Source organism: Siphateles boraxobius, unplaced genomic scaffold (assembly GCF_051911475.1).
Source record: "Siphateles boraxobius isolate OS27281-9 unplaced genomic scaffold, OSU_SipBor_1 130, whole genome shotgun sequence".
Classification (NCBI taxonomy): domain Eukaryota; kingdom Metazoa; phylum Chordata; class Actinopteri; order Cypriniformes; family Leuciscidae; genus Siphateles; species Siphateles boraxobius.
In genome coordinates this window covers 30,111,290-30,128,055 of record NW_027508734.1, presented here as the reverse complement: position 1 = coordinate 30,128,055, position 16,766 = coordinate 30,111,290, and the positions used below count along the sequence as shown (strand labels likewise).

Sequence of the window (16,766 nt, the reverse complement as noted above, 5' to 3'; positions counted from 1 at the left end):
TTCATAAAAGTTGCATGCATGATGATAATAAATTAATTAGCAGCATCCAAAAATATTTAACTCCAACTACTTTGTCTTTTTTTTTTAATTGGCAATGTACCCTAAACTGCATATGTCATAGGTTTTATTTAATGAACCTCATATTTGCTGTACTTCTAAATGTTAAGCAATGTTGTCGTAATTTTGTATATACTAAGAATGAAGCACTTTTTTTTGCCGTTGTTCACTCTTAACAAGACTTGTTTTAATGAGTGTGTGTGTGTGTGTGTGTGTTTTTTTACAGGTACAAAAAACAAGCACTAAAGTGGCATCCAGACAAAAACCCAGAAATAAAAGAAGAGGCAGAAATCAAGTTTAAAGAGATCTCAGAAGCATATGAAGTCCTGTCAGATGGTATTGGCTATTAATGTTTGCCTACACTTTCTTTTAAGGTGTCCATGTTATAGTGTAATTCTACTTCTAACTCATTTAAGTACCGAGTAATAATAATTAACTACATCTACTTACTATAGGGTTGGATTAGGGTTTGGTTTGCATGTAATTATGCATAATTGATTGTTATTACTACAGTAACTACATGTAACATGTAACAAGGACATTGTAGTGTTACCATTTTTTCCAATATGATGCCTTGTTCATTTTTATTTGAGAGTGAGTGTTTTTAATTTACTAAAATAAATAGGTGACTTGAGACATTAACAAATTGTTGTGGAATGAATGCCCATTAGACAGTCCCTTTATGCTGATTAAAAACGGCATAAAGCTTAAAGAGCTGTATCCAGAATGAGCTGTGATAGTCTAATAAGGCATTCAGTAGTTGAAATGTTTGATTCATGAATGTTTTAAACATGTTGTATGGCACACCTCCTCAGTATAGGAAGGAGTTTGGAGCAAAACCAGAGAGTCCCAGTACCCTGGATTAAATCTTGACTGTACAAGCCAACATTTCTCAACTGTTTGAAAATGGCCAGTTCTATTTGTCCTTTCTTTAGTGGTTGTCCTTGCACATCTGCTTCTGATCTTTTTATGGAATATTATTAGTTGTGTCCTAGCTGAATGCAGGTGATTAATAGATGGATGTCATCTTTCCTTTTTAAGCCCTGTAGAAAAAACTGTATTTAAATGTGCATGGTATAGATTGTCACACGAGTATTAGAATCATCCTAAAATAGGTTTCAGTAAGCTTGCAAATGGCAACAGTGTGCCTTTCTGAGGTAAAGGTAATATTTGGTGTGTGTGTGTGTGTTTACATGGGTGTGTGAAGGCTGCATATGTTGCATTATTTATAGACTCAAGTTCCTAGTGAGGAGATTGCATTTGTTGTCCATGTAGGTATAAATGTTTGCCTAAGCATTGATCATTGCTTGTAGTCACAATCAACTTCATTATGTTATAAACCATAGTTTTGGCACAGAACGGCACCCTTTATTGGCTCTGATGTTGTGTAGGTGTGGTGGGAGTAGTGTGTAGTTATTATAAACCTCATTAATCTGTGTCTGTTTTGTGTGAAACTAAAAGCAGCATTTCTCTTTCATACAGAAAACAAACGGAGACAGTATGATAGATATGGTAAAGAAGGATTGTCCAATAGAGGTCAGTGAAGTTGTTCTTTATATAGGAGTTGTCTGTTCACATTTTTACCTGTTTTTGGAAATGTGGTTTTCCTGTAATTATTACAATTATCCTGTAATGTATATTTCTTGTTGGGAAAGGTGGCCATTATGATGAGGATTTCATGGGTGGATTCACATTCCGTAATCCAGATGATGTCTTCAGGGAATTCTTTGGAGGCCGAGATCCATTTGCAGATTTCTTTGGTAGGTGCATACTTAATAATTTATATTGATTTAATGAAGCGAAAAATAAAGGTGGAATCGAAAAAGAGTACATAAATTAATTTGGTAAGTTTTTATGAAGCCCATGCTTGTAATGAATTATAGCCGGTTTAGTATTACTATTCTATAAGTACATTAAGACCAATACTACAATATAAGAACAGATATAAGAGCAATACTGCATTATAAGAACAGATATAGTTACATTTTATAAGTCATGCATTTGTTTTTTCAATGTGCATGCTCATAATCCATTATACACTGATTTAGAAGTATTAATTAGCTAGTCGTACAGTTCCATGAATGTATTTATAAAGATGCAACCTGCATTGCTATGTTTTTTTATTATAGTTACAATTACTTTTAGTAATTCAGATTTATTTCTGTCAAAAAAAAGTGAATCTATTTTTATTAATAGCTGTGCTGATTTCTTATAAATACTTATTGTGAGTAATAATACAGTTACTATCCTCTATAAATGCATCATTGATGGCTTTAAGTAAAGTGAAAACATGATTTCTTAACCTTTGCTTTAGGAAAATTGCATCCTGTTAAGTTGTTTATTTGTAAATGTAACAGAAATCATTAATACAAAAAGTTGATTTAAAACATTAAAAAATTTTTTAATGTTACATATGAGCAAACACTGCAACTATTTTTTTAATTATAATTTCAAACTGCTATAATCAATATCATTCATATGGCTGAGAAGATCTAGATTTTAACTAATCAAAATTAACATTCATGATGGAACCATATGACTGGCTAATTAATACTTATAAATCAGTTTATAATGGATTATGAGCATATAATTCATAAGCATGGACTTCATAGAAAGTGTTACAAATAATTTTTCTCTATTTCAGTTTTCAATGGCAAAAACACATTTAACCTGCATATTTCCAGAATAAAGAGGTTATTGTCAGTGAAAAATGAGAACAAATTCCCAAAGAGAGGAACTGAAGGTCATTTAATCTCTCACAGTGTCTCTGTGAAAGTAATAACGTGGTTTGAGTTATAATTAGGTTTGGCATGAACTAATCGGAGCTTTGGTTCATTAATCGATTAACTTTCTGTTAATCTACCATAATTATATTGCTCACTAAAAATATTCACAAAAATTTGCTCTTAACATTGGTGTGTTATGGGAACAATTTTATTCACTTTATTAAAAGCTTTTTTTTAAAAACCTTTTATACATAAAATATATTTTTACTTTGTCATTTCACACAAGTATGCTGTTTAAATTTTTTTTTGCTATAAAACACAAAGAAACTCAATTTTGACTCTTTTCTTTTTTAGTCTATACAACAGTTAATAACAGACTGTCAAGCTTAGAATAGGACTTAAAAGCACCATGAAAGCACGACTTGTGTGCTACATTCCAAGTCTTCAGAGGATTTTCCAAGAATAATGGCATAATATAAATATCTTTTTAGAGCTTGAGAGTCCGTAGTCACTATGATTTCATATGTTGTTGAATAACTTAGTAAAAAGCATTAATGCTGATATAGGTATTGATGAACTAGTAAAAAATAGTGTTGTTGGGCTGATCATAGATGACACGCTTCAGTTATCCATTAAATACTGAAGTGCTACCCCATGCCCACTGATCCTACTGCTGGGAACAAATGGCTCAACGCAGGGTTCGACATTAAGCCTTTTCATGTCCTTGTCCTTCAGACAAATAAATCTGTTATTCACTTGTCCGAGGAAAAAAAGGTGCATGTTTGGAATTTTTTGTGTGTGTTGTAAATATAATTTATTCAGAAGCAATATTCTCATCAGTGTTCAATTAGCTTTGATATATTTAATTCTGCATATTCTAATATCTGCACTTTTAAAGCTCACCCCCCCCCTCCAATCTTATTAAATGTATGCTTCATCTTTCATTTTAAATTCTTAAATGTGATCATTAAATTCAAATTCTTAAATGTGATCATTAAATTCAATTATTTAAAATAATAAGACACTATAGGACTGTTACCCTAGGTAGGGCTGATCAAATTAAATGTAAAATTACAATTGCATTAATGTTATGAGATTGTTTTAAATGTACAAATAAGGAACGTTTATACTTTTTAACACTAAACCCCAAGTCGGAGGCGGCAGGCGACAGTCTTAATGAGCGAGTCATTGATTTGTTAATTCAAACGATTCGTTCAAGCAACTGATTCATTCAAGAATGAGTCGGATGTTTATGAATGGTTCATTGAATCTTTGACTCAACCGATTTGTTCAAAACGCTGAATCATTCAGTAATGAAAACACGTTTGAGTGTTGCTGTGAGATGCATAATGCTTCTGCTGTCAGTGCTGTGATCTTTGTATGGAACTATTTTCACTGCTGAAACTGAACAAAAACCATCAATATTGCATCTAAAATGTAACTGTTTAATGAACTGTTGTATGAAATCAATGTCACATTTTCAATTGTGATGGTACTCGGGTAAACTGCAATAGTCGTGTGAGGTCAACTGTATCATACAGTTCTACTCGTCAACTGTATCATATCTTAAACGTATAAAAACTCGACTTTTTTATTGGCAGTATGTTGTTAACTGAATTTCTTAGTGTGTGCTGTGCTCATTTGTTTTACATTTCTCCTCAAGAGGCTGCGCGAGCCTCAACAGCACAACCTTGTTACCGTCAGTAGGCCTACTACATTTATTATCCACTATCGTTTACTCGTTTTGTACTTGTCGTTTTAGTGATTTCCTAGTTATTTTCTTATAAACGTTCTAATCAGGCTACTTGTCCGGTCGGGCAAGTAAAATTCTCTTTTACTTGTCCCTTCAAAAGATCCATTTGTCCCGGAGAAGCGTTAATGTCGAGCCTTGCTCAACGGGATATGTGTAAAACATACAGGCACTCTAAATATGGCGAGGGCGCTCAGACCAGTGGGACGAGAAGAGACTGTGCATCATCCAATAGGAATGTTCTCAGAAATAGCTTCTGAATAAAAGAGCAGTAAGAGAAGGGGAATGCTTTTATAGCTCTAGGCCGCTACAGAGAGTGGGAACGAGTTGTTCAACAACATTAATGTGTTCGCATGTGTGTTCATCTGTGAGCAAAATGTCAAACTACTTAGGATTATTTCTATACAGCAGTCAAATAGATGCGGGAATACATGTGAATGTTTCAGGAACACCATCCTTGATGATTGAAGGTCAATGGTGTTTACTTGTGTTTATGTAGCCATGACAAAGTTGGGGGTGGGTTAGAATAACTGTGTGTGCTGTGCATGTGTTGGAGAAGATATCAGGCATGGTTCTGCCTGCCAAATCAAATTGCTTGAAGGAGCTGGGAAAGGTTCATGTGAAGGTGCTGAGTGCCTGAAAATGGAGAAACATTGATTTGGGGATGTTTCTGCTGACATACTGTATCTCTACATTGCGACACTGTACCCAACATTATGAGAAAGAATAAAAATAGACATTTGTAGACACCATCAACCTAGTATTCCGATGAACAGGTCAGAAAAAATAAAATGTGCAATTTATTCAAAGCTGGAAACCGAAAATGTGTGGGTTCGAGCTCTGCATGAAAGGATCATGAGACATCACTGATGTGCCCTTGAGCAATGCACGTAGCACTTCAGTATTTAACGGATAACTCCAGGTTGCTTCAGGGAGATTCTCACTATTATAAGTCACCTGGGATAGAATCATTTACTCGATCATTTACTACTTGTTTGACACTTACCGTATATTCATAACTTTCCTTAAACAAATTGACCAAACGCACCGTACATTTATGAGCTTTTTCAAATGGCTTATCTCTGACAAGTCAAAATGCTCATTGTTGTCATGCCACAGTTATGAAGATGTTGTGTTTGTCATACCACAGTTATGATGAAAACTTTTTATTTATTTTTATTATTTTTATTTTAAAGCAATCCATGACATGAAAAACGGGTTCCCTTTAAATGCAGTTTCCTCACTCTGAGTGGCAAAAGGTCACTGGTGTTTCTGCTGTAACTATGATGACGCTGCTTGTTTTCAAACCGTTTTATTCATAGAAACTGGGAGTATTAATATATTAAATAATTTAACCATGATGCATTTTCTGATTCCAGAGGACTCAATATTCTATATGTAATTCAGTAGTTATTTAGGGGGAAAATAAGTATATAATTTGAGTGTACATCTTTAGTATTCCTATTTTTTTTTTTTTTTTTTATAGTTAAGTAATTGTAAGTCACACCGTGGCCCCCTTGGAAGTTTGCTGAGGTCACCTGTCAGCCCCGTCCCTCTGGCTATCCTGTTCATCAATAAATAATCAGGAATTCATTTTCTTTACTTTGTTTTTGAATGGCAGAATTCAGAAAAGTGATTTTCCTCACTGTGTCCATATTTAGATGCTGTAAAAAGGTTCTGTAAAACAATATTGTGCTGTTGGTGAATGTTTCCGTGATCTTTGTGATATCTATCAAGCATGTAAATCTGTTGTTCAGTAGTTCTCGATTAATTGTTAATCTGGAACCACTTTATTTGAACATGTCTTACAAACAAAAATTTGAAAAAAACGTTTTTTTGTGTGTTTTTTTTAGCTGATGACCCCTTTGAAGATTTCTTTGGTGGTGGGCGGCATCATAGGGGTGTGAGCAGGAGCAGGACGACAGGTTCATTCTTTCCTGGATTTTCTCCATTCGCTCCTGCCTTTTCTGGGTTTAACACTGGTATGTAAATCTGTGTGTAGCCAGTGAAAATTCAAAAGTACTTCTGGGTAAGATTGCCATACTTTGTGTATTTGAACATCATCATTATCATCATCGTCATCTTTTCTGTAGGATTCACCCCGTTCGGCCCAATGGGTGGGGGTGGTTTCACCTCATTTTCCTCCTCTTCTTTTGGTGGTGGAGGTGGAATGGGAAACTTCCGCTCTGTCTCAACATCCACCCAATTCATCAATGGAAGGAGGATCACCACCAAACGGTACCAAAGAACATACTGTGATTAGCCTCTAATAGTGACTCATAACTTCAAGCACTTTTGCATAGTTATTCAGTCACTACATATCTATGCAAATTGCTCATAAATCGTTGCTTATTTGACTAAGCCTTTACCACTAGATATGGTAATTATAGTCTCACAGTTCATGTAATCTCACTGTACAGCTAACTTTCATGTCATTACAGTATTGTAGAGAACGGTCAAGAGAGAGTGGAGGTAGAGGAGGACGGTCAGTTCAGATCTCTCTCAGTCAATGGTAAGGAGTAGCTTCTACGATGGGACAAGAAGTGATCTCTGAACTCTGCAGATGTACATTCAAAAAGTTTAAACCGAAACATTCCTAAAGATAAGCAACCCTCACGACCCGGCTGATGGCTACCAAAGCATCTGCTCTCCACTAGTCAGCAAACCAAGAGTAGGTCATATGTGACGCATCCAAGCGTTGTGATGCCGTTACCCTCCTTGCAGTGACTTGCAGACATAAACAGGGTTAAACACTCATTTCAATGTGAGCATTTTTTTTTTCTTGGGGACCATTTATTCCTTACAAAACCTGGAGACCTCAGTTTGAACGAGCGCAATTCATTCCTTTCTGTCAGCTGATGGCTGTTCTCTCATCCATAAGGGCTTATTGCCTGATTGAAACTGGAGCGTAACAGGTTGTATCTGCTTTCTGCTGTTGTGCCATTCAACTGTTCCAATGAAGTCTTAACCTCTCCACTTTAATATGATCTAACCAATTTTATATAACTACCATTTGTGGATATTAGGCTGTTGACAAATTACTTTACTTATTTTGCTTCACAACTAACTGTTGCATAACCTGAGACCTTTCCATTAAAAATAATATATATATATACATGCTGGAAATTTTGTTCTTTGTAAGAAAAAAGCAAAGGTGGACAGTTTCAGGTTCAATAAATCTCACTTTCACATGTTTGGAATGTTGCACTCACAGATTCTTTGCTGTGACTCGTCTCTAATTTGTATGTAGGTGTGTCCTTTTGCTTGGCGTATGCATGTCTCATCCCAGCACTCACACAATTAAAAAGAGTAAAACATTGCCTTTCACATCACTTTATTACTACTAGCCTCCAAAATATCCACACATGCATGTGCACATACTGTACTTCACTGGTTTTATCTGGTTTCTTCTATGTTACGTGCAAATTAATGCACACAAATACAAGATTTCATCTTTGATTAACTACAAGTGTATGTAAATATGAATTGCTTCTGCACACTTTAACAGCCATGAAGAGCTCAAACCTCGTCCCTTTTATATTGATGTTAATAACCTCAATAATCCTCAAAATTATGAATGAAGAAGCTAGCTATCATAATAAAACGGAACTCTTTTCTAGATGTAAATATTGTCTTTAGAATTAGGCTCACTTTATGACTAGCTCCTACACACAGTGCAGGGCATTACAGTATGAGAACTATGGAAAATCAGCAATATAATTGATTTACTCTGTTCCTTTAATTGTAGTTATGGATATAATGTCTTCAAGATCTGAAGTTGTAGATAAATATGTGATGGATCAAACCTCATTATTTTGTTGATTGTTAAAAATGATTCTTATATGTCATATTACAGTTAAGCTATACTTGTGAGGGCCAAATGTCCTTACTAATATAATGACATTAAAACCGACTTCCAGATATTCAAAATTGGTCCAGGTATTCCCTACAAAATGTTGGTCCCCATGACTAAAACAGCTTATACATTTTAAATGGGGGATAGAAAAAAATAAAAAAAATAAAAAATAAATAAATATATATATATAATTATTATATAGGGGATAGAATATACCATTTCAAACTGTACAGTTTGTACAGTATAAAAATAGTCTTAAAACACGGAAACCCAATGTGTGTGTGTGTGTGTGTATGGAGATTTTTATATACTCATTAAGGTAAGTTGGAAAGAACTTGTTGAACATGAGCAGATATTCATTCATGCTAACGCTCTCTTCCTTTCTTTTGTATTTTGATGTAATGTTTCTCTGTAGAATTATACTAAAAAACTCATTAAAATGAAAAAAGGTTTATTTATATTTTTAAGCATTTAAAAGTTTAGGGTAAGATTTGTTTTTGTAAAACTCTAAGGTTGAGTGCCCCCTCCCTTTATTTAATGTTAACGTTTTAACTGACATTAACAATGAGAAATACAATTGTTACAGTATTTATTAATATTGTTAAGGTTAGCTATTAAAAAATACAACTGTTCTTTCTTTGTTAATATTGACCTGAGCTAACATGAACTGATGCAAATTTAGATTTTAATAATTAACACAACATAAATGCTTAGTGATTTTCATTGATGTTAATATTAAGTAATGTTGACAAATGGAACCTTATTGTAAAGTGTTCTTGAAAGTGTTATTGTAAAGTGCTTTAAAATTTAATTTATTCCTGGCTGTGATGGTAGCTATGGTGATGGTGATCCTTCAGTTCAGAAAAATATTTGAATATGCTGATTTGGTGCTCAAGAAACATTTATCATTATTATCAATGTCGAAAACAGATGTGCTGCTTAAAACTGTGCTACATCCCTTTTTTTTAAGGATTCTTCAATTAATGTAAAGTTCAAAAGAACAGCATTAACACCATCCTTACTAAACAAAAATAGTAATTCTTTCAAAAAAATCTTACTGACCCCAAACTTTTGAACGGATTTCAGTGAGAGCACTGTTCGTCAGGAAGCTGAATGATGTGTGGATGAAGCTGAAAGACGTGCTGAGTAGCTTGTTTGTGGTCCACTGGCGCCCCCTGTTATCTAGCCTATATGTTACACTAAAATCCCTTTCCATTCCTCAGTCTTGCCTTGTCCTTTAGTAAAAGCAAGCTAAATAGATTGGAGTTTCTAATTATGAATATACTTTTTTAGGATGGTGTAATTTTCACCATATATTGTCAGCTGAAAGGCAAATGTATGTGTTTTCCTTTCCTCGCTCCGCCGCCTGTCTATCCTCGCTCATGAGCCTTGACCCCTCAGGAAGCAAACTCGCTTTCTCTCCTCCTCGTGGTGACAATAAAGATACCCTTCAAGATGGCTGAATTCGATTGGTCACGGGCTAGAGGACAGAGGAGAGAGGAAAGGAGGATGCATCAGTAGTAGGCCTGTTGAGAAGCAGCCAAAAAGTAGGCCTACACTTTCTAGATCTTTCCGGCAGAGTTGAACTGAAACCGTAATCAAACACAACTGTACAAGCTATTCAAGATCTTCAGGATCACTATACAATTACAGGCAGGTGATTTTAATCAGGGTTGGAGCTAAATTGGAGGAATGTGGATCTTGAGGGCCAGAGTTACCTAGCCCTTGTCTAATCAGTAGTGACAGCACTAGAGGGCGCCATTTCTTCAGTGATATCTTAAAGTATTTAATGTCCAGAAAGTCTGTTTATAACAGGGTTAGAAAGATGAATTTAACTGAAACCTTTTAACAGACAAGGTCTGGCAGAAAATGACTGATCGTGTGTGTGTGTGTGTATGTGTGTGTATCGATGTGTACAGGTTTATATTTAATTGTGGGGAGTAATTCCTTAGATCAGCATTGCGGGGAGCAGCCAGCCTACGAGGGAAATGGCTTAGTAAACATACTAAATTATGTTTTTTTTTTTTGAAAATGTAAAAATGCAGAAAGTTTTCTTTGGGTAGGTTTAGGGGATAGAACAGTTTGTACAGTATAACAATAATTATGCCTTTTTTACATTTCTCTTTGAAAAAAGTAATAAAAATAATCCATATTTTTTTAAAATTATTTATTTAATGATATATTTTTATGGCTTATTGAATTATTAGCTTTTCATGAACTCACTACCCCGCTTGCAGTTCCTTTACAAACCCTAGTCTCCAAACCCTAACGTACTGTAATGTGTAATGCCCTTCATGGATTTTTATTCATTTTTATATTTGTTTAGCTTTGTATTTTTTCTTATATCAATATGGTACAAGATTGTCCTATTCAAATCAATATGATAACAAGTTAGGTCAAAAATAATCTAAACTTTTCATCATGCTATATGCAATCTTTAACTGACTACATGTAAGTAATCTACCCATCATATGAAACACACATACACATTTACAGTATATAGGTGTTTCAATCAGACCCGTTACCAAAGGTGTATAAAATCAAGCACCTAGCCATGTCTGCATTTACAAACATTTGTGAAAAAAATGGGACATTCTGAAGAGCTCAGTGAATTCAAGCATGGTACTGTGATAGGATGCCACCTTTGCAATAAGTCTGTTTGTGAAATTTCACCCTTTCTAGATATTCCTCCGTCAACTGTATGCTGTATAATTGGAAAGTGGAAGTGTTTAGGAACAGCAGTAACTCAGCCATGAAGCGGAAGACCACGTTAAGTCACAATGCCAAGTGTTGGATGGAGTGATGTAAAGCACTGGACTCTGGAGCCGTGAAAGCGTTTTTTGTGGAGTGACAAATCGCACTTTTCTGTTTGGCAGATGCCAGGATAACGTTACCTGCCTGACTACATTGTACCAACTGTAAAGTTTGGTGGAGGGATAATCAGTCTTGGGCTGTTTCAGGGGGTGGGCTTGGCCCCATACTTCCAGCGAAGGGAAATCCTAATGCTTCAGCCTACCAAGACATTTCGGACAATGCTATATACTTCCAACTTTGTGGGAACAGTTTGGGGAAAGTCCTTTTCTATTCCAGCACGACTGTACCCCAGTGCACAAAGCAAGGTCCATAAAGACATGGCTGGATGAGTTTGGCTTGGAAGAACTTGACTGGTCCGCACAGTGCCATGGTCTCAACCCTATTGAACACATATGGGATGAATTAGAACGGAGATTATGAGCCAGGGCTTCTGGTCCAACATCAGAGCCTGGCCTCATAAATGCTCTACTTCTACTAGATGAATGGGCAACAATCCCTAAAGAAGCACTCCAAAATCGTGTGGAAAGCCGTCTCAGAAGAGTGGTTGTTTTTATAGCTGCGAAAGGGTGGGCTAACTCCATATGAATGTATTTAGAGTGCAATGTCATTACAATCCCTGTTGGTGTAATGGTCAGGTGCCAATACTTTTTTTCCATTTAGTGTGTGTCTGGCAGTATGTGTATATATATGTGTGTGTGTATATATATATATATATATACACTCACCTAAAGGATTATTAGGATCACCATACTAATACTGTGTTTGACCCCCTTTCGCCTTCAGAACTGGCTTAATTCTACGTGGCATTGATTCAACAAGGTGCTGAAAGCATTCTTTAGAAATGTTGGCCCATATTGATAGGATAGCATCTTGCAGTTGATGGAGATTTGTGGGATGCACATCCAGGACACGAAGCTCCCGTTCCACCACATCCCAAAGATGCTCTATTGGGTTGAGATCTGGTGACTGTGGGGACCATTTTAGTACAGTGAACTCATTGTCATGTTCAAAAAACCAATTTGAAATGATTCGAGCTTTGTGACATGGTGCATTATCCTGCTGGAAGTAGCCATCAGAGGATGAGTAGATGGTGGCCATAAAGGGATGGACATGGTCAGAAACAATGCTCAGGTAGGCCAAATTGCCACTAAGGGGCCTAAAGTGTGCCAAGAAAACATCCCCTACACCATTACACCACCACTACCAGCCTGCACAGTGGTAACAAGGCATGATGGATCCATGTTCTCATTCTGTTTACGCCAAATTCTGACTCTACCATCTGAATGTCTCAACAGAAATCGAGACTCATCAGACCAGGCAACATTTTTCCAGTCTTCAACTGTCCAATTTTGGTGAGCTCTTGCAAATTGTAGCCTCCTTTTCCTATTTGTAAGGGAGATGAGTGGTACCCGGTGGGGTCTTCTGCTGTTGTAGCCCATCCGCCTCAAGGTTGTGCGTGTTGTGGCTTCACAAATGCTTTGCTGCATACCTCGGTTGTAACGACTGGTTATTTCAGTCAAAGTTGCTCTTCTATCAGCTTGAATCAGTCGGCCCATTCTCCTCTGACCTCTAGCATCAACAAGGCATTTTTGCCCACAGGACTGCCGCATACTGGATGTTTTTCCCTTTTCACACCATTCTTTTTAAACACTAGAAATGGTTGTGCGTGAAAATCCCAGTAACTGAGCAGATTGTGAAATACTCAGACCGGCTCGTCTGGCAACAACCATGCCACGCTCAAAATTGCTTAAATCACCTTTCTTTCCCATTCTGACATTCAGTTTGGAGTTCAGGAGTTTGTCTTGACCAGGACCACACCCCTAAATGCATTGAAGCAACTGCCATGTGATTGGTTGATTAGATAATTGCATTAATGAGAAATTAAACAGGTATTCCTAATAATCCTTTAGGTGAGTGTATATACACCAAAAATTGCCATACTGTAGTTCAAACAAAAGCAGGCCACAAATATAGGCTATATAGAGAGACATATCTATGTAGACAAAAATAGATGTTCATTTCCTTCCTTCATTTTTTCCTTGCTCTTTCTTTGATGCTTTATCCAAATTTGATCAAAAAGATCTACAGCTGTGAAACCGGAAGCTAAAAGCATCCAAAGCCCGATGAAGAATGTTTTCCCTCGTGTTTTACTGCTGTCCTGCCAATGTTTATTAAAGATGGTAAAGATAGGAGTGTGGTAGAGAAAAATATAAGGTTAGCTCTGGGTTTCTGTTAGTGCCTGCTGTGATGCTATCAGAATGTCAGAACAGTGGGAAGTGGTTGTTGACTGTGGTCTCATTTAAAGATGGTGGCAGTTGCTTTCCTGCCTGTGTGAATGATTCTTGGTATTGCAGAATGGATGGAAGAGTGCTATGCTTTACGCAGAGATCCAGTCTAATTTCTCAGTGACTGACATTTATTTTTCGTTTGTTTTTCATATCACTTAAAAGGTGTAATTTTTTGCTTTTGTTGCGCTGGCTAATATGGGTGCATAATCCTGCAGAAGTTTTTCAGCCATTTAAGGCAAACATAACTAGCATTCTGTTTCATTCCTACTGACCCATGGATGACAAATACCAACCCAGTCATGAGGGATGCCACCCATCTGATAAAAAAACATTAAGACCGCTCTTGACTCGCAGCATGATGAGCAGTAAAACTGACCTTATAAAACCTGGCAAAAATCCACAGAGAAGCACAAATAGCGACAGTGCAGATGTCCGTCAATGAGACTCTTCTAAAGGCAGCCCATGGTGAAGTGATGGGCCTAGTTGAATGACAAGTTAGACCCAGGGCAATGGTTTCCCTGCTGCTTTGTAAGCAAGTGTAATCATCTCCAGTATCTAGTTAGACATCCTCTGCTTCGACTCAGAAGCAGCTTTCTTCACACCACCATAGCAGATAAATAACTGGTCTAACTGTCTGAATTGAGCATTAGTCTCCACAAAACACCTCAGGGCATATATGGGACACAAAAGTTGAGCTCCCGAATCAGACCCTGAAGATGTCAGAAAAGAGGCCAGATCAATGTGCTGGTTTCCTGAGGACCATCCCGAAGCCATCCAACATCCAACAACCAACACAAGCACAACTCGCTAACCGAATGTGCGTGCACTCACTGATTTAATTTGCATAAGGAACAGCCAACAAAAAAGCAGTTTTCAAGGACATCCATGTCATAATTGCAGGATCACAATGCTCTAGTGAATGGTCAGTGACCAGACCCAAAGCTGTAGACGAGCTGCATCTGGGTACCAGATTTCCGTCCTCCAATTGGGAGAGGAGGACCTTCCTGGGGGGAAGCTTCCTAGGATTAACTGTCAGAAGTCACAAATCAAACCATGGTCTGGGTGGCCATTCTGGTGCCATGAGTAACACCCTGTGCTTGCAATGAGAATGAAGTCTCCATTTTCCTGGATGTAATCGATCCCTGGAAAGATAATCCGCTGTCTGGTTGCATGTTCCCGCCTCCAGTAAACTCAGGATCTCATAAATAAGCTGGGAAGACGAGCGGGATTTCGTGCCACCCTGGTGGTTCAAATGGAACACTGTCGAGGTGTCTGGCAAGAAATTCCTTCGAGCCATGAACACTGCACATAGTTCCAGAAGATTTATATGTTCTGTGGTCTGAATCGGTGTCCAGCAACTTTAAATACCCCTTGAATCCATGTTGGCCCCCACGGCCCCACCCTGTGAGGGAAGCCGGTTACCGATTAGCCCAGGTTAGCCCAGGGGTAGGCCGATTAGCCCAGGGGTAGGCAAGTTCGGTCCTAGAGAGCCGCTGTCCTGCAGAGTTTGGCTCCAACACTGAAAAAAACCTCACCTGCCTATAGTCTTAGTAATCCTGAAGACATTGATTAGCTTGTTCAGGTGTGTTTGATTAGGGTTGGAACTAAATTCTGCAGGACAGTGGCTCTCTAGGACCGAACTTGCCTAACCCTGGATTAGCCGAAGGACCACCCCGTACTGCAAAGACACACCTGTGCGGAATGTACAATGTTTGTTACAATGTACAATGTTTGTTGTACATTCCTGAGACAGGGTGGCAGACATTAAGTGGGAATTCAGTGTCATTCCTATGGACGTAGTGGTCTTTGTCGAGATCAGACAGCTTTCTCTCGTTCACAGAAAAGCCCGTCTTCTTAACGTCTCAAAAGCAGTCAAGTCAGTGCTTTATACAATACAGATTGTTTCAAAGCAGCTTTACAGTGATAACAGGAAAATGATTCAATGATGCAAACAGTTCATTTCGGCTGTACAGCAGCTCTAAAACAAAATAGTGTCATATTCAGCTTAAGTCAATTCTGTGTTGATTCTATTGTTGTAAAGATCATGAATTATTAAATTGTTTAATTTCATCTATACAATACAATACAAAATACCTCCCATCCAAAGAGGAGACAGAGCTGTGCTCACACATCTCAAAATACAGTATGAGTAGTTTTCAGCTTGCCATGTGACCTCAACATGGCAGTCCCCATAAGGGGACCTGATCCATGTAAAATAGTACAGCTTTTGCTACTTAAATGACTGGAGTCTTCATCCATGTATATACACACAACTTTTATTTTAAACATATTTTTCTTTAAAATTACTACCAATTTCTTAATGTGTAAACTTAATGAGGAAAAACACTGACTGCACATTTAAGAAAACTAACAGAATTATTTTAGACTTCATGGGTTACTTTATCAAACCCCAACGCATGGCAGTTTGCCATTTGCAGATCAAACAACAAAGGATAGCTTCTTTGAAACAAGCCATGTAATGAAAGAAAAAAATAGGATTTGAACAGAGAAAACATATCTTTGCTTAATTGGTATTAAAAGCTTGTAGTTAATTAATTGTTCCCGCCAAAAATATTTATTTTACCACGCAGAGTAATTAAATGATAATGGATTAGAACATTTCCAGTCTTACCACAGGGATAACCAGTAACCACCATGATATACTGATCTGAAAGCAAGGATGCTTTCAAACAATAAAAACACCACCTTGAATACTCCTCTTTCTTGAATACACCAGGCTTGCGAAAGCCTCTCTATTTCCTTTTTTATTTCCCCTCCATATTTAAAAAGCTAGATATGATCTCTCCCGCTGCCTTTCATGGTCGAATAAACACTGCTTGTTATTCAAAGCTCGACGAGGATGAGAAACCTTAACGCCGAGGGTTTTTACTCCACTGAGAGCTAGTGAACGGGACACTTATTTTCCATGTACAGTCCCTGACTGGGATTTAGACACCGCGCCTTGATTTGCGTGAATGCACATGTTTGCATGGACGTGCGACCTTCGGTAATAGACTGCGGTTTTACGACGACCCCGGGTAATAACACGTCCATCCAATCTTAATGTGCGTGGACATTAAGACTGCTTTTGTCTCTCTGTTTGACCATATACTCATTATGCTTTGTGCTGACATTTGGGCCTCTTATTCTTTTTTCACTGTCACGTTCTCTCATTTATATCACTACCTTCATCTTTCATTTCATGTGTCACTCTCTTTTGCCATTTTCCCCTCTACTGAGCCTTCATTTGTTTTTCTTTTTAGAGATACATGACC

At 37.3% G+C, this 16,766-nt stretch overlaps 1 protein-coding gene across 3 annotated transcripts in view; it reads left to right on the top strand.

The window, feature by feature from the left end:
* Positions 1–16,766, top strand: part of dnajb6b (DnaJ heat shock protein family (Hsp40) member B6b) — a 31,141-nt gene that overhangs the window by 8,952 nt on the left and 5,423 nt on the right. For 2 of the 3 annotated variants that reach the window (XM_077229105.1, XM_077229106.1), the window contains exons 3-8: positions 284–393; positions 1,540–1,593; positions 1,713–1,817; positions 6,387–6,515; positions 6,627–6,771; positions 6,975–7,045. In XM_077229105.1, coding sequence (XP_077085220.1) covers positions 284–393; positions 1,540–1,593; positions 1,713–1,817; positions 6,387–6,515; positions 6,627–6,771; positions 6,975–7,045 — 614 coding nt within the window. Of the gene's footprint in view, positions 1–283; positions 394–1,539; positions 1,594–1,712; positions 1,818–6,386; positions 6,516–6,626; positions 6,772–6,974; positions 7,734–16,766 lie in introns of those variants that run through there. The other variant, XM_077229107.1, reaches the window with a different exon arrangement.